Source organism: Protopterus annectens, chromosome 4.part1, assembly GCF_019279795.1.
Source record: "Protopterus annectens isolate FY-2018-M chromosome 4.part1, PAN1.0, whole genome shotgun sequence".
Classification (NCBI taxonomy): domain Eukaryota; kingdom Metazoa; phylum Chordata; order Ceratodontiformes; family Protopteridae; genus Protopterus; species Protopterus annectens.
In genome coordinates, this window is record NC_056734.1 from 961253357 (window position 1) to 961278418 (window position 25062).

Below are 25062 nucleotides of genomic sequence, written 5' to 3' on the forward strand. Positions count from 1 at the left end.
ACTGACGTCAGTACGTCAGGGTACTAATGCGCATGACCGACATCATATCCTCAGTCTTTTTTGCCGCATGGTCCGATGCAGAAGCAATTTTGCGAGTGCAGGTTGGCGTTCTGAAAGTTTCTGAAGTCAGAGTTTCAGACCGAATCAAAGTTGGCTAAGTACCCCGTTTGGAATATTTTGGTTTTTTCTTGCCTCAGTATTTAACCGGATGTCAGAAAAAGTGAATAACTGTATTTCTTGTGGGAAACAGATACCTCATAGGGATTACCATACTTTGTGTATACCTTGTTTAGGGCCTGAGCACGACGTTGTTGGATGCCGCTCTTGTGCTAGATTTAACAAACGCACTATTAAGAGAAGGTTAGACTGTGCCAGGTTAGTGTTTGGGAAGCGTTGTAATTATAAAATGCCGTCGGATGCTCCGGCCCGCTTCGACTAAAAGCGCAAAGATAAAGCAGCAAAGCCTAGGGTGGAGGACCCGACAGTCCCAGTCGTCGGTTCTTTGGAAGGCTCAGTGGAGCCAGAGGTTTTGCCAGGTGTCTCTTTGGAGTCTCAGGAAGAGACTTTACTGTTACAGGATGTATCCTCTCAGGAAGTAGGCCAGGCTGAGGGGCTTCTCAGGTGGCTGTTCTTCCCTCTCTTCCTAAGGTGGTTAGAGCCTCTCCTTCAGTTTCCAAGGCTTCTTTGAGGGGCAGGCCAAGTTTAGCTTCTGTGGGGGTTTCTCCTAGTACTTCAGGATCTTTGCCTAAGAAACATATGCTTAAAATGGCAGAGGATTTGATTACTATGATTAGGGTTCTATGCCCCTCCTGATAAGAGGCCTAGGGTGGAACCTGAGTTTGAGAGTTTTGAGCAATGCTTTCGGAGGCTTGAGTCTTGGCTGAAGACTTGCAGGAGTACCCTCCTTATTCTGATTCTGATGTGGATGATTCTACTCCTTCTGCTTCTCCTCCTGAGGATTTTTCATTTTCAGAGACTCTGCATTCCATGAGGAACATTTTAAATGGGAAGGTCAAGATTTCTCTGATTCCAGGAAAAGGCTTAGGGAATTCTTGTTTTACCCCAGCATAGGCCTTTAGCTATACCTCCTGTTTTGAATGTGGTGGAAGATGTGTTTGCAGAGGCTTCCCTGAATCCTGATTCTTTGCCTCCTGCCCCAGTTAAACCGGATAGGTATTATAGGGTGCCTGAAGCTCATAAGTATCTTTTTAAGAGTCCTAGGGCAGACCCAGAAACTGTCTCTCAGGGGCCTAAAGGTGTGAAGGCCTCAGTTGTTAAAAATCCTGTCCCTCCTGATAAAGAGGCAAGGGCTTTGGATAGATGGGGAAAGAAAGTGTATACTTCTTCCACTTTAGCCATGAGGGCGTTGAATTGTCAGTTTCACATGTTAAAATATCAGAATTATCTTCTTTCACAGTTGAAATCTAAGGTGGATGCTCTGGCTGAAGGTATTGAGTGTAAATAGTTGCAGGATTTAGTTCATGTGTCCTAACAGGTAGGTAAACATTCCTTGCAGTGTGGTTTTGATGCTGTGCAAGCCTCCTCCAGGGTGGCTGCCACTGGTTCTGTTCTTCGTAGGCACGCCTGGCTGAGAGATCAGAATTTAGCTGAGCATGTTAAGACGAGGATTTTGGATGCTCCTTTACAGTCTGATGTGTTGTTTGGTTCGCCTGTGGAAGCAGTTTTGAAGAAAATGGAGGACAAGGCTAAGTCTATGCAAACTGTTAAAGATTTTTTGCAGGTGCAGCCTCCGAAGTTTAGTAGAAATTGGCCTACTAAAGGATGGACTTATCCTGCTTATGATTCCCAGTCTAGGGGTAGGTCTAGACGTGGTAGGGGCAGAGCTCAGGGTTCTTTTAGGCCTAGGACAGGGAATTCCCCTGCTCAGACTTCTGGTGAGGGCAGGGGTCAGTCCTTTCGTAAGCAGACCCAATGACCTGCCTTTTCAGCTGCCAGTACATTCTCGCCTGGCAGCACCTTTGGGAGGAAGGCTGTCTCTTTTCAAAGAAAATTGGGATTTAATTACCCAAGACAGATGGGTTCTGGATATTATTCACCACGGTTACAGGTTTTATTTCCATACCTTGCCTCCTTTCAAAGGCATGACAAAGGCTCACAAGCAAATTTCTCTGTTGCTCCAAATAGGGGCCATTCAGTCAGTTCCTGTGCCGGAAAGGGGCCTAGGATTTTATTCTCGCCTGTTCCTAGTACCAAAGAAGGGGAACACGTGGAGACCAATTCTGGATTTATCTATCCTCAACACTTATCTGGACATTCCCAAGTTCAAAATGTTGACGTTACAACAGCTTTTACCTCTGCTGGGCAAAGATCACTGGATGGTAACTTTAGATCTCAAGGAAGCTTACCTTCATGTGCCAATCAGACTAAGTTGCAGGAAGTATCTGCGTTTTCGAGCTGGAAATTCTCATTATCAGTTCTCTGCATTGCCCTTTGGCTTATCTACTGCCCCAGGAGTATTCACAAAGGTTCTGGCTCCAGTGATAGCTTACTTCAGGCTAAAAGGCATCCAAATCTATCCTTACTTGGACGACTGCCTGATTCTGGCTCAAGAAAAGAAGATCTTCTACAGCATCTGGAATATCTCATAGCAGTGCTAAGATGCCTAGGGTATTCTGTGAGCGAAATAAACTCCAGTGTAGTACCCTCCCAAGACATGTGCTTTCTGGGTGTGAGACTGAATACAGCAGCCCAGATGGCCTTTTAACCCCGGACAAACAAAAGAATCTTTCCAGTTACTTCCATCATCTATCTCTTCAGTCCGGGCTGACTGCAAGGACAGTCCTTCAAGCCTTAGGGTTCATGGCATCTTGTATTCTGGTGCTTCCCAATGCCAAACTGCATATGAGGAAGCTACAATGGTATCTCAAAAATCTGTGGACACAGCACTGCCAGGATTTGGACACTGTCATTCAAATAATACCTTGCATTCAAAAGGAATTTTTGTGGTGGGCTCAGGAATGTCACCTAAACAAGGGACTCTCTGTGACCCGGCCAGAGGCAAGTCAGATTCTAACGACAGATGCCTCAGATGTTGCTTGGGAGCTCATCTAAATGGAAAGTGGATACAAGACAAGTGGCCTGCCAGACTACAGCATCTACATATCAACATGAAAGAGATGTTAGCAGTTCAGTTTGCATTAATTGCTTTCAAGGAGTTACTTCTTCCAGGGCAGGTGTTGATTCTAACAGACAACACAACTGTCATGTGGTACATCAACAAACAAGGGGAACACATTCTTACCCATTGTGCAGACAAGCAATGATTTTATGGGAGACTGCGATCAGTCTGCAACTAACTCTTCAGGCAAGGTTTCTGCGGGAGCACAGAACTCCTTAGCAGATGTATTAAGCAGACAAATCATGGATCCCCACGAGTGGAAACTGGATCTTCATGTATTTCAAAATTGACAGTGTCATGGGGAACTCCAGACATAGATCTGTTCGCTTCTCCACTAAACCACCAGCTGCCAAAGTTTTGCACCTAAAGGATTTCATCACACAGCTTGGAAAGTGGATGCTCTTTCTTTCAGTTGGAAAAATCTTCATGTGTATGCCTTTCCACCTCTGCCTCTTCTTCCAAAGGTGCTTCTAAAGGTCAGACAAGACAAGCCAAGGATGATTTTAATAGCTCCAGATTGGCCCCGGCAGCACTGGTACCCATTACTGAGGAGTCTGGTAAGGAAGCCTCCATGGCCTTTACCCTTGATTCCACACCTGTTGTCTCAGAAGGACGGTCATCTGCTCAATGTCAAGCTTCACTCTCTACATCTAACAGCCTGGCATATTCTGTTTTGAAAGACAGCAGGTCTCAGCTTCCTCAACAAGTTTTAAATGTGATTATGGAAGCCAGAAGACCTAGTACAAGGAAAGTGTACGCAGAAAAATGGAAGAGATTTTTGTTTTGGAGTGCAGCAAACAATTTGGAGATTACTGAGCCAAATTTGAGTGTGGCTCTTCAATATCTTACTGAGTTACTGGACAAAGGTTTGTCTTTCTCTTCCATTAAGATTCATGCTGCAGCAATTTCAGCTCACTATGATTGTGACCCACCATTGTTTTCGCATCCTTTGTTCAAGCAATTTCTTAGAGGGCAAAGAATATAAGACCCCACGTAGAGCTCCTACTCCTGCTTGGGATCTCAATTTTGTGTTGGAGAAACTTACTCTACAACCTTTTGAGCCTGCGGCTACTGCTGAATTGAAATACTTGTCATGGAAGACTGCTTTTGTTGGCCATTACTTCTGCAAGAAGGGTTTCTGAGTTGCAGGCCCTTATGGCAGTGGAGCCTTTTTTGATTTTTCATAAGGATAGGGTATCTTTACGTACTAATCCTTCCTTTATGCCTAAGGTGGTTTCTAGTGTGGCTTTAAACCAAACTATTCATTTGCCTACCTTTTATGCAGATCCCCAAAATAAAGGGGAAAAGATTTTGCACACTTTAGATGTACACAGGCTATTGCGTTATTATTTGAGCAGGACTAAGGATTTTAGGCAGTCTCAGCAGTTGTTTGTTTCTTTTGCTTTGACTTCAAAGGGCAAGCCTGTGTCAAAACAAACTATTTCTAGGTGGATTGGGTGTTGCATTACATTTTGTTATTCCCATCATGGCAAGGAGATTCCAGCTGGGATTAGGCCTCATTCCACTAGGGCTACTGCCACTTCCACAGCATTTCTAAGGGGGTGGCAACTAAGGATATTTTGGAGGCAGCTACTTGGAGTTCAGTGCATACTTTCTCTAAGCATTATCACCTTCCTCTCTACTCTAAGTCTAGGGCTGGTTTTGCCACAGCTATTTTGCAAGGCATGTTGTCAGTTCCTGCTTCCTTATGATTTGCCAGCCTCCCTTACCTCTGCTTTGGGATTCTACCCAATAGTTAGGACTGCAGCAATGTGGAATGAAGAACATAGTACAGTTTTGTACCTACCATAAATGTAGATGTTTGAGGATCCACATTGCTGCAGTCCAATTTACCCTCCCTCCTTCCCTCTGTGTTTAGGGGTGGTTGTGTAGGTGAGGTTATATTCTGCTAATTGTGTATATATTGTATATATATTTTTGGTGCAGGTATTTTGGGAGTTTTGTTTTGGCCTTATCTTTTCAGGGTCTTCTGACATCTGGGGCAAGAAAAGACTGAGGATATGACGTCGGTCATGCGCATTAGTACCCTGACGTACTGACGTCAGTCTAATGCGCCCTGACCGACGTCAGCCATATACTTTGGTATTCGGGCCGACTGGACAGCGGACTACCCAATAGTTAGGACTGCAGCAATGTGGATCCTCGAACATCTACATTTATGGTAGGTACAAAACTGTACTTTTTCCATGGTTGCCTGAATGTCTTAGTGACTACAGATGCACATAAATGTGCTTTTTTTGGGCAGGGGTGGGCTTTACCTTGCCCATTTTACAGGCTAACCTCTCTCAGAAAGTATTGTGTTGTACTATATAGCACTCCTTATAGGGTCTCCATACTGTAAATGTTTGTCTGTGTTATAGGTACATTCTCACCGCTTGCACACACATCGTTAACAATATGTCTGTGCCTAAACAGGTGTTGCCGTAACCAGAGAATGAGGCAGATAGAGGCTGGAGAATTTCACAGTGCTGAATATGATACTGTGCTGCAGCCACCCAGGCTGGCGGGCAGAAATTATGCAGCCTGTCAATTAAAGGAGCAGGTGTGATGGTTTGTGCCTCAAGATGCCACCTTGGTGGAAGTGCATGGCTACATATTTGGAAAGTGATATCATCCATACGACCTACACTGAAGCTCTGCCAGGCAGAAGACTGTGAAAGGGTCACCACAGGAGTTGGACATCCAGGGTCCACAAGACTGACAGACATCGGTGACGTCTGATGTCACTGACAGGAGAAGGTGCAACAATATTTTTACCAAGTTGTGTTGTGGTTGCCTTTAACAGCAAGGAATTTGATAGATTTACACCCTTGACTTGCATGTGACGCATGATCACACCTGTAGCCTATGTTAATATGCTGCCTGTGATATTCTGCATCCTATGCGCTCTCAGAAGCAGTGATGTGAAATGGTAAAAAATGTCTGAGGATGAACATGGGCCGATGTCAGAACTTCTGTAAAGTCTGATGATGATTATAGAATATGTGGATATGTTAAATTTAGAGGGTAGAGTGACAGTCATGTCTGTTTCACTCCTGGCTTAGGAGCTATCCTCCATAGTGAGTCTCCAACCCAATATACTGATCACTGTGTGGCTCTACTCGTTAAGCACACCCTATCTCCCGATGAGGGAGGGACCTTCTGTTGAGGGCTTCACAAGTGCTCCCCTTTGTCTGAAGCAGTGCCAGTAGCTGAGGTGTGCATGGTTTCTTTCATGGGGATCCACAGCATAAATCAACACAGAGGTATATGAGGCACTAGATCAACTCATAGTTACTGTCTGGGGCTAAGTCAGCAAATGTACTTAACTCATCCAGGCACAGGCTACAGTAGAGTTGACAAGTGTTGCATGGTTTTCTTGAGCATACTGCTCTGCACCATTGGGAGGTTTGGAGTTGCATTGTGAAATAACTTATCCTGTGATTCCCAGATTGGCACTGTTATCCATGCCTGGAGTTTGGTTCAAATATGGCATAGATATTTACATTGGCCTTTACAGGGTCACACTCAACTGCTCTGTCTGATGCTATTGGATGGTTTTCCACCCCTTGTGGCAGGTGACAACTGCCTAATTCCAGGAGTGGAATACCTCAGCAGCTCACTCCATCCAGGTCATGAAGTAGCATCTCATTCCTGCCATGTATGGTCTTGAGCCCTGACCCATTATACTAGCAAGATATCATGTCTACATCCCCATTCCTTCCACATAATTCAGCTCCCACATGCAGCCTCTTTGACAAGTTCACCCACTCAGTTTCTGTTGCTTTGTCTTGTCTTATTGTGTCTTGTGAGTAGATGATGATGACTATGACCCACAGCACCCTAATGTTTTGGAATGAAATATCAGACACATTGTAGGAGCAGACCGTGCACTATGCTCAGCACAGCCTGATAGGGATACAACATGGATTGTTTACTTTGGGTTGTGACATAGTCACAGAATTACACATACTTAGTGACCATGTGTGGTCGCTTTGCCAGAGCTGCCATGTACTAAACCTGTTGCTTTTGGGGGAGGCTGTCATTGATAGCACATCTAGCTCCTGATAAACATCAGTTTCTGATGTTGAAATGTCTGAAGGTGATTTTTAACATGGCAACATAGTCGGGATGTTGATATTTTTTATGCATAATCGTATTATAGCTTCCTAGGTTTACTAGGCTATTGAACGGTAAGGATCTTTAGAGCCTTACATTCCCATGAAATTTTTAGCCGTTGTAATTTAAGTGCAAATAACCTAGAACCAAGCAGAAAATTTGCATGTTGTAAAGCATAGAACATAGATCACGTTTTCTTAGACCCACCAGACACATCCAAGCAGTAAAGCTATATATTCATTAACCCAAAGTCATTTAGTAATGCCATGCATCACAAACTATTTGGCATTTCTGGAAGTGGTAGACATGCCTTTGACTGTGGTACAGTGGCATCACCTCCAAGCCCTAAAAGCATATGAGGATGCCCAAGTCTGTCTACAAAAAATGCTACCAAGTGAAAATGTTGCACTTTCAAATGTGACTACTAAATACTGCTGCACTGGTGTGTGCACTGTCTTTTGTTGAAAAGTCACAGTGATGTGCATATATATCTGTGACGTCTGTGAATTGCAACATTTTTATTCCTTTAATTGTCTCATTTTGCAGTCTTTTGCTTGTGCTCGGTTATTTACTCGGTTATTTACTTTAGTTATGCACTCTTGTGTGTGCCCTGCATAAAGTGCTATGCAAGCTGTTGCAGAGCTTGTGCAACTAATGTCCATGAGTCATCTCCACCTTCTCACATTGCTAAGAGCTATGGAAAAGGGAACGGGAAAAGGCCCTTATCTAGTGTACTAATTCTGTGAATGCCACAAAGTATGTGTATGATCTGTATGTAATCAACAAGATACAAAGAAATCTAAATTTATGTATGGTAATTGCACTTTTTGGACAGAGGCAGATGGTCTTTCGTTGCTGCTCTGGCTTAATAAAAATGTTCAAATTTAGTCCACTTAATTGTATGTCAGTGTGTTTCATTTGATGTAACAGGTTGATTTGCAGGTTACATATGTAGAAGCTTTAACAGAAGTATCTTACTAGTTTGTTAAACATTTACCTTTCTCTGTGTGTGTCTGTCTCTTTCTGTTTTAGTTTGTTCTATTTGCTGGAAAGTTGAACACAATTGCTGGAATAGTAACCATCTTTTTCCTGTTGGTGTATGCAGCTGTTGACCTGGCCTGTCTGGCATTGGAGTGGGCCTCTGCACCAAACTTCAGGTGAAGTACCATCTTAAACAGATACAGAGTTGTACATGAATACAAATTTGGTGTATGTGTTCAGTCAGGCATGTATTCCTTCCATTTGTTTGAGGTTGTCCATGCTGAACAGGACTGTGAACTGTATGGGTGTCACTGCCATTCAGTTTTGCTGCTGGTGGTTCTCGGCCACTGTACCTACTGGAGGGAAGGAAGACCACTACAAAGGTCACAACCTATTTGCTTCCCTAGTCCATTGATTTTCTTTCCCCTGAAAAAAAGTTTCTTTCCTGGCCAAATTATTTTTCTGACCACTTTTCTTGTATGAAAGCATGTCCTAAAGTGTGACATGAAAATTAGTTTGGAAAGTAAGTGTTTTTCTGAGATACAAGAGTTCGTAATAAAAGCTTGAAGTGAGAAGTATTTTCCTGAAATTACAGTGTGCTGTTTATGCAGGTTATCCCACTTTCCCGAATGGTGAGTGACTGTGGTGTAGAAATGTATAATTATAAGGTGTTTGTATGTAGTCAGCAGGTTTTCTCTGTGGTGTTTTTGGTGTTTCAATTTGAGACGTCCTGTTCTGTCTTAGAACTAGATTGGAGAATGACATGCAGCACTCATCCTTTTCTTTCTTCCATTTTTCTGTTCAAGCGTTCTACTTTTACTCCTTTCATTCATGGATCCCTTCATCACTTCTGCTGTGATAGGTTCTCCCTGTTTTTCCTGTCCTTTTATATCTTCTGTCCTCTCATCATTTCTAACTCCTTTCTTGATTTCTATTGATTCTTAATGGCAATCCCTTTTTCTGTCTTTCAATGCTTTCCATCCTGCCTGCTTTCTAAAGAATAACAGTGTATTCATAACTGTTGCTATAATAATGAAACATCCAGAGTCTGATGGTCTCTGCTCTGGTAAATGGCTACCACTTAGGAACAGAACTAGGCAAGTAATCAAGAGGGACCAATATATGCCTACCTATACACCTCTTTAAACACAGTAGAGTTCTTTCCACCCTTTTCAAGCACTTAATGCTTACCTCCCAAGTCAACATACATGGTTAATAAGCCGGTTAGTGCTTGGGTAATTGAAGTCCTCCAGTTGGAAGATATTTGGCTTTGGTGTTAAGGTGATTTTCACGATACTTGCGGGGGGGGGGGGGGCATTGATGTGAATTCATCGCTAGCTGTGAAGTAATGCTTGGATGTTCGTGTTACACTGCTGCAGTCATTACACTTGGGTTATCCTGCCGTCAGGCGGTTCCGTAGTTGGCCAGAGTTCCAAAGTCTTGGTCCGATGTCAGTTGCTGTCGCTTCTTCCCTGACGTCAGTGCACCAGGGGTGTATAGAAGATGCATCCGATGCCATTTTCTTCAGTCTTTCTTGCCGCGTGGTGCCTGAAGCAGAAGCAGTTTGCAAGTGCCAGTCAGCTGACTACTGAGATTTTCGAAGTCGAATTTCATGTCCAAAGTCTTTAATAAAGCTAAGTACCCCATTGGGGAAACTTTTTTCTTGCCTCAGACCGATGTCAGAAAAAGTTAATAATTGTATTTTTTGCGGCAAGCAAATACCTCATAAGGACTTCCACTCTTACTGTATTCCATGCCTAGGCCCTGATCACAACGTCACTAGTTGTCGGTTTTGTGCTAGATTTAACAAACGCACTATAAAAAGACGCTTTGATTTTGCTTTGCAGTACTTTGGCCGAAGGTTTAATTATACCATGCCGTCTGATCAACCGACGAACTCACTACCGAAAAAATGCAAAGACAAGGATAAAGACAGGCACACGAGGTCAAAAACCGACGACAAAAACTCTTCTAGGCCAGTCGCCGGTTCTCAGTGAGGTGCTTTCGCAGCCCCTGACACCCGCTGCCTCAGAGCCACAGGCTGCTTCCGACTCCCACGTGGAGACAGCTAGGCCTCTGGAAACTCAAGGTATTGGGCCTATGGAAACTAATCCCTCAGATGGGTCTGGAGCCGCTGAGCAGGCATCGGTTTCTGAGGGTGTTTTCAGACCTTCACAACTTACCATTAAAACAACAGCCAAGACAAAGGTACCATTAAAGACAAAGAAACAAGTACAGCATTCTCCTGGACAGTCCTCCATGCCTAAGAAACAGATGCTTAAAATGGCCGAAGACCTCATTACTCTAATCAGGGGTTCCCATTCCCTCTTCTGAGAAAAGGCCTAAGCAGGATACAGACTGATTCCTCTGATCAGGTTTCCATTTCCTCTGATTCCTCTTCAGACCAGGGATACTCTCTACCCCCCTATGAGGACTCTGATGCTGAAGAATCCATCCCTTCAGCCTCTCCTCCTGAGGATTATTCTTTTGGGGAAACTTTACATACCATGAGGGAGCATTTCCATTGGGAAAGTCAGGATTACTCAGAATCCAAGAAAAGGCTCAGGGATTTCCTTTTATTGCCTCAGCACAGGCCGCTGGCTATTCCAGCCGTGCTAGACATTGTGGATGATGTGTTCTCTGAATCCAGCTTATCTCCCGATTCTTTGTCCTCTGCTCCAGCCAAGCCAGACAGGTAATATAGAGTCCCTGACTCTCTCAAGTTTCTTTACAAAAACCCTTCTGCTGATCCAGAAACTATTTCCCAGGGTCCAAAAGGGGTTAAGGCTTCCATTGCAAAAAAATCCAGTACCCTCTGACAGAGATTCCAGCTTTGGATAGATGGGGGAAGAAAGTATACATTTCTGCAACATTAGCAGTAAGAGCTTTAAATTGCCAGTTTCACATGCTTAAGTACCAGCAATATTTAATGGCTCAGTTAAAGCAGAAAATGCTTGCAAGCTCAGAAGCTTCTGATTGCAAAGAAAGGCAGGATTTATTGCATGCAGTTGAACAGGTGGGAAAACATACTCTGCAATGTGGTTTTGATTCTTGAGGCCTCTTGTAGAGCCACAGTTACAGGTTCTGTGATTCGAAGACATGCTTGGTTAAAAGAACAGAATTTACCTGATCATGTTAAGGCAAAATTATTGGATGCTCCTTTACAGCATGATGCCTTGTTTGGTGTTAAGGCAGAAGAGGTGTTAAAGAAAATGGAGGGTAAAGCTAAATCTATGCAAACAGTCAAGGATTTCTTACAGGTACAGCCACCTCAGTTTAGCAGAAATTGGCCAACAAAGAATTGGTCCTTTCCAGTGTCAGACAGGCCACAGAGAGGCAGATATAGACGCCCAAGAGGCAGATCTCAACCCCAAGGCTCAAACAGACAACCACAGTGGGGTACCTCAACCCCAAAAGGAGGTGAGGACAAGTCTCAACCTTACAGAAAGCAGTCACAATGACTTTCCCCTTTGTACGCCAAGCACGTCCCTTTTGGAAGCCCCCTTAGGGGGAAAACTAGCACTTTTTTTCTCAAAACTGGCAAACAATCACCCAAGACAAATGGGTTCTGAATATTGTGTCTCAAGGTTACAGGTTCCACTTTCATACTTTACCAAGGCTAAAAGGAATGCCAGACCTGCCACAAAATCAATGGGCAGAGGCACAAAAACAAATTTCAGCCCTCATGGACATGAGAGCTATTCAAAAAGTACCACAACAGGAGCAAGGACAAGGATTTTACTCAAGACTCTTCCTGGTCCCCAGAAAGGACAAGGCCTGGAGGCCCATACTAGACCTTTCAATTTTGAATACTTACCTGGATATTCCAAAATTCAAAATGTTAACCTTACAGCAGCTTCTACCCATGCTGGGCAAGAAGGCTTGGCTTGTTACTCTGGACCTTAAATAGGCATACTTGCATGTCCCTATCAGACAAAATTGCAGAAGATACCTCAGATTTAAAGCTGGTACAATGCACTACCAATTCTCTGCACTGCCCTTTGGCTTATCTACTGCGCCCAGGGACTTCACAAAGTGCCTGGCACCAGTAGTTGCATTTTGCAGACAAAAAGGAATTCAAATATATCCATACCTGGACGACTGCCTCATTCAAGCAGAGACAAAGGACATTATTCTACAGCATCTGGCGTTTGTAAAAAGGTTGCTAATTTCTCTAGGGTACACAGTAAACGAAAAGAAGTCAAAACTAGTGCCATCGCAACAGATTATATTCCTGGGTGCCAGCTTAAATACAACAGCCCAGATGGCTTACCTCACGCCAGACAAACAAGTTCAACTAACTCAATATTTTCAATTACTAGCAAAAAAGTCCCATCTCCCTGCAAGAAAAATTCTGCAGGCCCTGGGATTCATGGCATCCTGCATTCTACTAATACCATATGCCAGACTGCATATGAGGAAATTACAATGGTACCTAACACACTCGCAGTTTAGAAGCAGTAATACCAATGATTCCCTGATTACAACAGGAGTTTCGATGGTGGGCACAGGCATGTCACCTAAACAAGGGTCAGCCTTTTACCCAACTCACAGCCAGGCAGACTATACTAAAGGGGTGGCGTAAGCCACAAAACTATGGGCTAGGCTTGTAAATGCCCTTGGGCAGATAGCCTAGTATGAACCTATGAACAGATGCTTCGGATTATGCCTGGGGAGCACACATGGCAGGAAAATGCATTCATGGCAAGTGGACCACAGACCAGACGCATCTTCACATCAATCACAAAGAGATGTTGGCAGTTCAAAATGCCCTAACAGCTTTCAAGGACCTTCTGCATCCAGGACAGTTATTACTACAGACAGACAACACCACAGTAATGTGGTACATAAGCAAGGGGGCACTCATTCTTACCCCCTATGCAGGCAAGCCATGATCTTGTGGAACACAGCTCTAATGTATCATGTACACCTGCAAGCACAGTTCCTGCCAGAAAAGAAAAATACTCTGGAAGACTATCTAAGCAGAAATATCATGGACCCTCCCGAATGGAAATTGAATCCACAAATCTTCAGCATGGTAACGCAAAAATGGGGATGCCCAGACATAGATCTTTTTGCCTCCCCACTGAATTGCCAACTACAAAAATTCTGCACAAGGACATATCACAAACAAGCATGGAAAGTGGACGCTCTCTTGTTCAGCTGGAAAAACCTAAAAATTTATGCCTTCCCGCCACTGCCTCTCCTTTCAAAGGTACTTCTAAAAGCCAGACAAGAAAATCCACAGATGATCCTGATTGCTCCAGACTGGCCATGCCAGCACTGGCACCCTATCTTAAGGAACCTGGCTCAAGGACCACCATGGATTTTGCCTCAAATTCCACACCTTCTGACTCAACAAAACAATCAGATCCTGCACGGTCAGCTCAAAACCCTAAACCTAGCTGCATGGCAGATACATTAGCCAAACAGGCAACACCTCTCTCTAAAGCTGTTATGGATGTCATTTTGGAGGCCAGGACGCCTAGCACCAGGAAAGCTTACTCAGAAAAATGGAAGAGATTCTGCTCCTGGAACCAGGCTCAAAACCTTGACCCTCTTGTTCCAAACATTCCTCAGATTTTACAATATTTAACCGAGATGCTGGACAGAGGCCTATCCTTCTCATCAATTAAGATCCATGCCTCTGCCATTTCAGCACATTACAACACCGGATCCCCCTTTATTCTCTCATCCCTTTCTAAAGCAGTACCTCAGAGGGGCTAAAAACATAAGACCGCCCCGGAGAGCACCAGCACCAACATGTTACCTCAATTTCGTTTTGGAAAAACTGACCCCTACCACCTTTTGAGCCAGCTAACACAGCCGATCTAAAATTTTTATCATGGAAAACAGCTCTGCTCCTGGCAGTAACTTCAGCACGAAGAGTCTCAGAGCTACAGGCATTAATGGCAGTGGAACCTTTTATAATTTTTCATCAGGACAGGGTTTCCTTAAGGACAAACCCTACCTTTATGCCAAAGGTGATATCTAGTGTGGCTCTTAACCAAACCATCCATTTGTCAACTTTTTATCCAAACCCCCAGAATAAAGGGGAGAAACTTCTGCATTCTTTGGACATACACAGGCAGCTACGCTTCTACTTGGACAAAACAAAAGCTTTCAGGAAAACTGAGCAACTGTTTGTAGCATATGCTGCAGGATCACAGGGCAAGGCTATCTCAAAGCAAACTATATCCAAATGGATAGGACACTGTATTCGTTACTGCTACACACAGCATGGAAAATCAGTCCCAAATATCATTAGGCCACATTCCACCAGGGCAACAGCCACTTCAACAGCCTTTCTCAGAAGGAAATTTTGGAGGCTGCAACTTGGAGTTCAGTGCAAACCTTTACCAAGCATTATCACCTGCCTCTTTACTCTAAATCCAGAGCAGGATTTGCCACTGCAGTTCTGCAGGGCCTCGTAGCCAATCCTAACTCTTTATAGACCAGCCCCACCCAACCTTAGCTTTGGGATTCTACCCATGTAATGACTACAGCAGTGTAACACGATAAACATAGTACAGTTTTGTACCTACCATAAATGTAGATGTTCGAATGTTCACACTGCTGCAGTTCAGGTTACCCTCCCTCCATCCCCTCTGAACTAGCTGGGGGCTTATCTATACCTTTCTATCCTATACAACCTTTGTGGTGTATTTGCTTGTAACTGAAGGTATTGTTTTATTTTATATGTATATTTTTTATTAACAATATGTATTGCCTACCTATTGGGGGCACCTGACATCTGGGGCAAGAAAAACTGAAGAAAATGGCGTTGGATGCATCTTATATACCCCTGGCGCACTGACGTCAGGGAAGAAGCGACAGCAACCGACGCCGGACCAAGACTTTGGAACTCTGGCCGACTACGGGGACCGCCTGACGGCAGGATAACCCAAGTGTAATGACTGCAGCAGTGTGAACACTCGAACATCTACATTTATGGTAGGTACAAAACTACTATTTGTTGAGCGTTATTTGGATCAACAGTTAGGGTTCTGGGTAATTTCATAGATGATGATGGTGTTTCCTGATGAATACAGCTACTCCTCAATTACCCAAGGGTTAGGGTGGTGTTAAATCCTGGTAAAGAGGGAGACACAAATGTGAATGTGTTCAAGTTGTATGAGGGCTTCTCGTTTTGGAGTCTTTCTGGTTAGATTGCCACATTGAGTACTGCGACCATGACATTCAAATCTGTTCCATTGTAGGAATGTCCAGTAGAAAGAGACTGCCTAAAAAAAAAAAAAAAAAAAAAGCATGTGGGGTAGCAATGGATTTAGCCAGTGTGTGTATGCTTTAGTATGAGAGGTGTAAGCCAACCCTCGTGAAGTGTTATCTAACATCTATTCCTAGGCCAACCCATTAGTGACACCAAGTATTTATCTAGTTGTTAAAGCTAATTACATAATCTTTGTATCCAGGCATCAGGCTTGGTAAAAGCAAGATACTACTCAAGACCAGTGTCTTTCCTACCTCTGGTGTGTGCACAGTAAGTTCCATCATGTTTTCCTGTATGATCTTGTGGGTGGAGCATCTCAGATCATTCACTCTGACAAGTCACCAGTAGGCCATAGCCATTTGTTAGTCATCTCACAATGATTCATGTTTGGCATTTTCTATGATCCTATAGGCACATTGGTGAGAAGTTCTTGTTGAGCTTTTTTGCATGTTTGGGAAGGTTTGAGAGCTTTTGAGGCAACTGTTTCATGCAGGGCCGGTGTTAGCATTTTGGGGGCCCCCAGCAAATGTCAAGTTGGGGGGCCTCCTGAGCACTTCCTGTCTAAGTATCACCCTGTCACTGCCAGACTTCCTAGCCATCTCTTTAGCTCATGCTGCAAACTGTTAGGAGTAGTACACACAGACTAGCTTGTAGCTACAATGCTCTTACATTACAGCAAGCTTATCTACCGCAGTATGTTGGCCCTTCTCACAAAGGGACATTGACAGTTATTGCCATTTAGAAGTAACAAGGATACATTACAACAACTCTGTACACTGCTGGACTTAGGTGAAATGGTGCCCTAGGGCATTGCCTACTATTTCAGCCCCCCCCCAAAAAAAAAAAACATACATACATCCTCCAGTGCTCCCCTTTGTTTATCCACATCTTGGGTTCCCACGCCATGCAAGTTACTTTTTTCTTCCATTTCTCATATTTTACTTTTCTCTTCAGCTTTTTCAAGAAGCCAGGACTGTATATATGCTCTGAAGTGCTTTTAGGTCTTTTTTATTTCTTTTTGCACAACTTTTTCATCCAATGATGGCTTGAACAAAAATTATGATTAAAGAAAGAAATTCAGTGTTGCTGTTCAGCTTTACTTTCCTTTGCATCCTTTCAACATACCTTTCCTGACCAAGGCGGCACAGTAATAACAATTTAGGAAATAACTCAATTAAGCCACTGCCCCAGAAGCCATAGGGGTTATAGATGCTCTAGAATGCATTTTAAAGCATTTCCCAACCTTTTAATCCAACAGTAACCTAAACAAAATTCATGAGGAAGAAAAAGAATTGCAGTCTTACTTTGTTCTTTCAGTGAAGACATAACCCACAGCTTAATATTTAAAGCTGACAAAATCGTAGCTCACAATAAACTAACAAGCCAGTTTGTTGTGAGGATACACAGATCCTGTCTTGGAATACTGCCTGCTTCCCTAATCCCCCCAAAAAGATAGTAACTGCCTATGCATTCCTCTGGTGTTAGATTGGGATGAAAGCAAAGGTTCAAATGGCCACAGTCATGAGTTTTGGGTGATTGCTGCAATACATATACATATAGCATGCCTCCTCACTCCTCAACCCTAATCCCCAGAGGCAGCCACCTGTATACATGCCTGATGTGTGATTGTGAGGAAAGTGGGTGCGATTGATAGCAGAGGCCATTATCAGTTTTATCATAACCAGGTCATACCACAGCCCTGTTCAGGTTAAAGAGCATAAATCAGAAAATTAAATAATTTTTATCTCCTCATTTTGTCCAACGAGAAACAGCTTTTGTGGGGCTCACACATAGTCAGGGATGAATAAGGGCCCCCCTCTGTATCCATTTATACAGTCTGGGGAGTGGTGGGGGGGGGACCAGATTCCTAGAAGATCTAAGTGTCTTAATGTTCTGTGATATAGTTTATGCCTTACTTTTAAAATATAATTACTTGGTAGCTGCATTTTTTACTGATACCTACCAGAAAAATGTGTGTGTGTCGGCATTATTGGATGTGTGCACTGATACAAATCAGTGATATTTTTATACACACACACACTCACTCATGCATAAGTCACAGCAATACTAGTTTTGTACTTATTTCAGCAAATAACAATACATTGTGCAACACTGGTACTGCCACACCAGACCACTGACTGCTGTTTAGCAGTCATCAAACAGCAGGAGTAAGTCACTTTATCACATTGAGGAGTAAATGAATACCTGTCACTGTCCCTGATTTCACAGATTCTCCTTGATTTTGCCTCATAATTTTGCTCTGTCCTTCATAAAAAAAATAAATAAAAATAAGTTTTATTTGCAAGCAAATCATTTAAGATTACAGACAGTCAGTAAATCCAGACAGCATAGTTTTATACTTATTGTCCAAAAAATCGAGGTTGATAAGAAAATGTGCTATTCTACTAACTTAAGTGAATTAGAGCAATATTTCAAATGTGATCTTCATTTTGAGCCTTTATTCTGCTATTATTTTTGGCACTGAGCAGAATTCTTCAGCAAGGACATTGAGAGTTGCAGTATCTGGTGTTCTGGCAGCATTTATTATACTCCCTGAAAAAGAAACCATCCCTGAAGATCAGAACCATTTGCTCTTCTGAAACTCTATGGTGTGCACTGAGATTAGTCATTTTGGGCTGCTAATCTCTCTCAAGTTCTAACCTTATTCATGTTTATCACCTTTATCCTAACAGGGTCATAACACAGCCCTGTTCAGATTAAACAGTACAAGCCAAAATTAATAACATTTTTTCTCCTCATTTTTCCCCAACCAACAGATCTTTTGTGGGGCCCGCACACGGTCAGGGATGATAAAGGGGCCCCCTGCAGCCACAGGTATCGTAGGTACCTACAGCTAGCTATGTTAGTTTTAGTGGATAGGATGCTCACCAGCAGGGTTTAACTATCTTTGACTTTTGAAAGAGATGTAAATAGTTATTATTACCCCCCCCCCATTTATTAAGCATGCAAGACTCCTTTATAGCTTTTGTTGGCTTAGCAGACATGTTACAAAATATAAAGATAAGATAACTTGCTGTGGTTGGGCCCCCCCCCCCCGGACCAGGGGGCCCCCAGTGACTACAGGGTTCGCTGGTGCCTAAAGCCGGCTATGGTTTCATGGAAGCAAGGAAACTGTAGAGCATGGTTGAAGACAGAGTCCCATTTGAAAGAAGAGGTGGCACATTCAATGAGTTTTTTTTTTTGTGGCAAGCTTTGTAGTAGCATTTCACATTGTTTAGGCTACTGCTCCTGTTAACTCTTCCAGTAAACTAGGCACTACAGAGTGGTCAGTTAGTGGACAACAGGAAGCATATGGTCAGTCTGAGTAAGCCTGCCTTCTAAAAAAGAGATCTACACCATAATATATCTGGGTGTAAAAGATGTGGATTTTATTTCGGGGTGGGGGGGGGCAGTTTTCATTGTATTATATCACTGGAAAAATATTGGCAGGTTGCAGTTTCTGTACATTTTGACGGTTTTGTGTAATAAGTGCTTTTTTATATTCTGGGCAGTAATATTACTTATTTTATGAAATTGTGTTTGAACAATATTTTGATTATCAGTTGCAGGACCAGTGTCAAAAATGCCAGAAAATACAAGTTCTAATACAAAATAAGCAGTCCAGTCATCTGTCTTGATTTAGCTGTATAAGATGTCTGTTATCAGCATCTTTATATGTGTACAGTCTCTGACTGATAGCAAGTTTCTTCATAGGAAATTCAAGGAGTGTTGACCCTATATGCTTTGCCAGTACCAACCCTTAGACCATACTTCCTTTCAAGAGGAAGGCTACATCAGTCTAGGGGTGCATGTGTGTGTACCCATCCAATCATCTAAGTCCTGTTTTGAAGGAAGAACAGTGTGTTATACTAATTTTCAATAGAAGTCTATTCCAGAAGTGAGGGAGGCAATGCATAATGAACATTCTCTTTATTGTGTGTTATTTATCTGCTGGAGAAGATTTATTTTGATTTAGATCCCTGTTTCTGGTATTTGTGGGGCTGTTTGATTTGTGGAAATATAGAACTAGTGGGTTACTAATGACACAGAATGCAAACTGTTCATCTCTGCTTTGGAGTCTGTAAGATACTGAATAAAGGGAGAGTGCTTCCAGTCTTCTAGTAGTTTAAGGTTTTTAAACCAGTGATGATCTTAACGTCTAGTGTCATTCACCAAAAGGGTGGATTGTAGTCAATAAGTGGCCTAATCAGTGCAGAATATCAGGAGGCAGTGACCTCTCTTGATTTGGATGGTATTCTTTTGGCAATTAGCTGTATTGATTAGAAGGACTTTGACTACTGTCATTATATGATGATCAAAGGAGAAGGAATTATGAACCCACGTTCAAAGGTCCGTAACAACATTCTCATTCTGAACTGCGGGATTATCTGTAGGAGGGGTTGTCTACCAAATGTGACAGTATTGCATTTTTTAGCATTTAATTTGAGACTATTTTTAGTACACCAGGTGTTTAAGTGGAAGATCTTGCTAAATTGCTTGGGCTTCAGAGGAGATTAGAGGTTGACTCCCAGTTTTGCAGTGATCTGTAGACTTTGTTACTTCATGGTTTGGAGATCAGAAAAGCAAATGTTGAATAAGAGAGGTCCCATCACTGAGACCTCTGGGACACCACTGGCCACTTTCATACTCTGAAGCACTTCCTACCCAAACATTTGGGTTCTTTTTCCATCCATCTAATCACACAGGGATCTGTTTGTATTCTGTCATGGGAGATGGTGCCAAATGCCTTGGTCAGGTCAAGGTGCATTGTATGGACAGCATGACCACTATCAACAGCTTGTATTACCCTACTGAAGACGTTTACTAGATTCCTTAGAAATGCTCTTCCCTTGACAAAGCCAGATTGCTGCAGGATCAGCCTGATGAGATTTTTATCACCATAATTTACCATGTTAGTTGTAATGTGTTCCATGTCTTTGCAAATGAGACTTGTCAGGCTGATGGTCCAATAATTTCTACAGTCAGTGGTGGGGACCACCTTATGGAGTGCACCAAAGCACAGGGCCAAAACTGGGTCCAAACACAGGTTTTATAGTTTGAGTTGCTCTACCAGGACTTGTTTAATAAACAGCCAGGTATATTATCTTCATTTTGTAGCTCTACATCCATTTAGTTTGATGCATTAGCCATACTCCTACACAGTTTGCATCAAAGTGGGCATTTCATGGTGAAGATAGCTGTTATGTTCTCAAACCAGAACGTCAGATACATCAAATGTCTAGCATTACTTTCCAAGAAATTGCAAGAAAAGGATCCAAGATGATGGGAAATGCTCTCAAATATTAATAAATAAATTTGCACTTTCTCATCATCTCTTTACAAGATAACGCAAACGTCATCAGACTGATTTACAGAAACTGTAGCTATCCCTTTATGTGGCATGTGGTTTTAGAATGTGGTCATATTATCATTAAGTAAGTGTACTAGTACAGAATATATCCTTTAAAGCACAGCAAAAGTATGAAGTGCAATGAAGCAATCCAACGTTTGTGTATTAGAATGATTGTCTATCAGTTATTTGTTTGTGTCTTTCGGCTTTTCCCGGTTAGGGGTCGCCACAGCGGAACTCCGGTCCGCTGATGATTGGCAGATGTTCATCGTGCATACAGCTGCAGTCATAACAGATGGGTTTTCCTGCCATCAGGCAGGTCATCGGTCGGCCGAATTCCAAAGTCTAGGTCCAGCGTCGGATGTCGTTGCTTCTTCCCTGACGTCAGTGCGACAGGGGTATAAAAGAACCAGCCGACGCCATTTTCTTCAGTCTTTCTTGCCGCGCGGTGCCCAAAGCAGAAGCAGTTCACAAGTGCCGGTCGGCCAGCTCCTGAGATTACAAATATTTTTCAACCAAAGTCTTCTTGAAAGCTAAGTACCCCGTTGGGGAAACTTTTCTTGCCTCAGACTGATGTCAGACAAAGTTAATAATTGCATTTCATGTGGGAAGCAAATACCGCATAAGGATTTCCATTCCCTCTGCATTCCTTGCTTAGGCCCAGACCACGACATCTCGGCCTGTCGTTTTTGTGCTACATTCAACAGATGCACTATTAAGCGTCGGGCGGAGTTCGCCCAACACTATTTTGGCAAAAAGTTTAATTACATTATGTCGTCGGATACTCCGACTCCAGTTTTGAGTAAAAGACGCAAAGATAAGGACCGACTTATGAGGTCCGCGACTTCTACCGTCACCACGCTAAAGCCAACTACAGGTGCTCCGGTTCTCAGTGAGGCGCCTACGCAGCCCCTGACTACCGATGACACTTCATTAGCAGTGTCTTCTGTGCCCGAGGTCGCAGGCTCTTCTGCCCAAACTCCAACTACAGATACCGAAGCCACTCTTGGCGGGGAAACTCAGAGTTTAGACAGGCCTCCCACCTCTCAAGGTGTCTTCAGACCTCCTTCTTTTTCCATTAAGGCTTTCACTAAATCTAAAGCAGCCATGCATACTAAAAGACAAGCTCCACAGGGACCCTCTCAAAGCCCCATGCCTAAAAAGCAGATGCTCAAAATGGCTGAGGGTTTGATTACTCTTATCAGGGGTTCTCAACCCCCCCTCGGACAAAAGGCCCAGAGTGAAGGAAGAATACCCTTCCTCGGACCAGGCCTCCATTACTTCAGAACATTCTGAAGACCAGGTACAATCTTACTCCCCTTTTGAAGATTCTGATGCAGAGAAGTCCATTCCCTCTGTCCCCCCCCCCCCCTGAGGACTACCCTTTTGGGGAAACCTTGCATACCTTGAGGGAACACTTCCACTGGGAAGGCCAATATTACTCAGACTCCAAGAAAAGGCTCAAGGATTTCCTCTTGCTCCCTCAGCACAGGCCTCTGGCTATCCCTCCTGTCTTAGACATACTAGATGATGTGTATTCAGAGGCCAGCCTTAACCCAGATTCCTTACCTCCAGCTCCAGTCAAGCCTGACGGGTATTACCGGGTTCCTGATTCACACCAATTTCTATACAAAAGCCATGCGGCTGACCCAGAAACTATTTCACGGGGTCCCGAGGGAATTAAGGCCTCCACTGCCAAAAATCCATTACCTTCAGAGAGAGATTCCAGAGCTTTAGAAAGGTGGGGGAAAAAGGTATACACCTCGGCCACCTTAACCATGAGGGCATTAAACTGTCAGTTCCATATGTCAAAGTATCAACAGTTTTTATTATCTCAGTTGAAAAGCAAAATTTCACAACCTGAACAACCAGACTTGAAAGAGTTGAAGGATTTGTTGCATAGTGCAGAGCAAGTGGGTAAACATACCTTGCAATGTGGTTTTGATGCTTTAGAGGCCTCATGTAGAGCTGCTGTTACAGGATCAGTCATACATAGACATGCTTGGCTCAAAGAGCAAACCTTACCAGATCATGTCAAAGCTAAATTACTAGATGCACCTCTTCAAAAAGATGTATTGTTTGGTATTAAAGCTGAAGAGGTATTAAAGAAAATGGAGGAAAAGGCAAAATCAATGCAAACAGTGAAAGATTTCCTACAGGTACAACCTACACGTTTAAGTAGAAATTGGCCTTCAAAAAATTGGTCCTTTCCAGCCACGGACAGACCTCAAAGAGGTAGATACAGGTGCCCGAGGGGTAGAGGGCAATCTCAAGAATCATTTAGAGGCAGACAGTGGCAAGCACCTACACCAAGAGGTGGTGAGGATAGTTCACAGCCATTCAGAAAGAAGAACCAATGACTTTCCCCTTTGCATGCCAAGCAAGGCTCAATTGGCAGCACCTTTAGGTGGAAAACTGGCATTTTCAAAAAAATGGCATATTGTCACAAAAGACAAATGGATCCTGGACATTATAGACAGAGGTTACAGATTCCACTTTCACACCCTTCCAAAAATGAGAGGCATGCCAAACCTGCCACACAATCAAAGGGCAGAGGCACAAAAACAAATTTCAGATCTCATGGACATGAAAGCTATTCAAGAGGTACCTGTACAAGAACAGGGTCAAGGTTTTTATTCCAGACTATTCCTGGTACCAAGGAAGGGCAAAGATTGGAGACCTATTTTGGACCTATCCATCCTAAACACATATTTACTCGTACCAAAATTCAAGATGCTCACATTACAGCAGCTTCTTCCCATGCTGGGCAAGGAGTCTTGGTTGGTAACATTGGACCTCAAGGAGGCATACCTGCATGTCCCAATCAGACAAGATTGCAGAAGATACCTCAGATTTCTTGCAGGTTCAACCCATTATCAATTCTCTGCATTGCCCTTTGGCTTATCTACTGCGCCCAGAGTGGTCACGAAATGCCTGGCATCAGTAATTGCCTTCTGCAGACTTCAAGGGATACAAATATACCCATATTTGGATGACTGCCTAATCCAAGCGGACAGCAAACACATGCTTCTGAAACACCTGGCGTTTGTAATAATGTTGTTGAATTCTCTGGGATACACAGTCAACAAAAAGAAATCAAGACTAATACCCTCTCAAACAATAATTTTCCTGGGTGCCAGCTTGAATACAAACACCCAGATGGCCTACCTCACGCCAGAGAAACAAGGGCAACTAACTCAATACTTCAGAAAACTGGCAACCTTCGCCAGGCTGACTGCAAGGAAAATCCTGCAGGCTCTGGGATTCATGGCATCTTGCATCCTGCTAATCCCATGTGCAAAGCTGCATATGAGGAAGCTTCAATGGTACCTAAAAAACTTATGGTCTCAACACAGCCACAGTTTGGAAGCAATTATACCACTGATTCCATGTCTTCAAAAGGAATTTCTGTGGTGGGCTCAAGCATGCCAAAGAAACATAGGTCTCCCATTCTGCAAGCCTCAAGCAAATCAAGTCATCATAACAGATGCCTCGAACTATGCCTGGGGGCACACATGACAGATCGGTGCATTCAGGGCAAATGGTCCCAAAAAGAAAAGCACCTACACATCAATCAAAAGGAAATGCTAGCAGTAATAAATGCTATTATGGCTTTCAAAAACCTACTGCATCCAGGCCAACTATTGATAAGGACAGACAACACCACAGTGATGTGGTACATAAACAAACAGGGAGGAACCCATTCATATCCCCTATGCAGGCTAGCCATGTCTCTTTGGAACATGGCTCTGGAATTACAAATCCAACTTCAAGCACAGTTCCTGCCAGGCAAGGAAAACACGCTGGCAGACAACCTAAGCAGAAATATGACAGATCCACACGAATGGAAGTTGCATCCTCAAGTTTTTACAAAACTAATTCTAGCATGAGGAAGGCCAGACATAGATCTCTTTGCCACCCACAGAAATGACCAATTGACAAAATCCTGCTCAAGGACCTTTCATCCACAGGCCTGGAAAGTGGACGCACTCTCTTTCAGTTGGACAACAATGACAGTTTATGCCTTTCCACCTCTTCCTCTGCTGCCCAAAGTTCTATTAAAAGCCAGAGCAGACCGACCAAAGATGATTCTCATAGCTCCAGACTGGCTGGTACCCACTCCTGAGGAGCCTGACACATTCCCCACCATGGATCCTGCTTCTACTGACTCAGCACAACTTCAAAACTCTTCACAGTCAGCTGAAAACATTCAATCTAGCCGCATGGAGGATTCCTTAAATT

General features: G+C 43.2%; 1 protein-coding gene across 2 annotated transcripts in view; it reads left to right on the forward strand.

The window, feature by feature from the left end:
• The window catches only part of LOC122801135 (solute carrier family 12 member 9-like), a 1658551-nt gene that overhangs the window by 1078966 nt on the left and 554523 nt on the right, over window positions 1–25062 (forward strand). For both annotated transcript variants that reach the window (XM_044070675.1, XM_044070674.1), the window contains exon 9: window positions 8291–8415. In XM_044070675.1, coding sequence (XP_043926610.1) covers window positions 8291–8415 — 125 coding nt within the window. The remainder of the gene's footprint in view (window positions 1–8290; window positions 8416–25062) is intronic.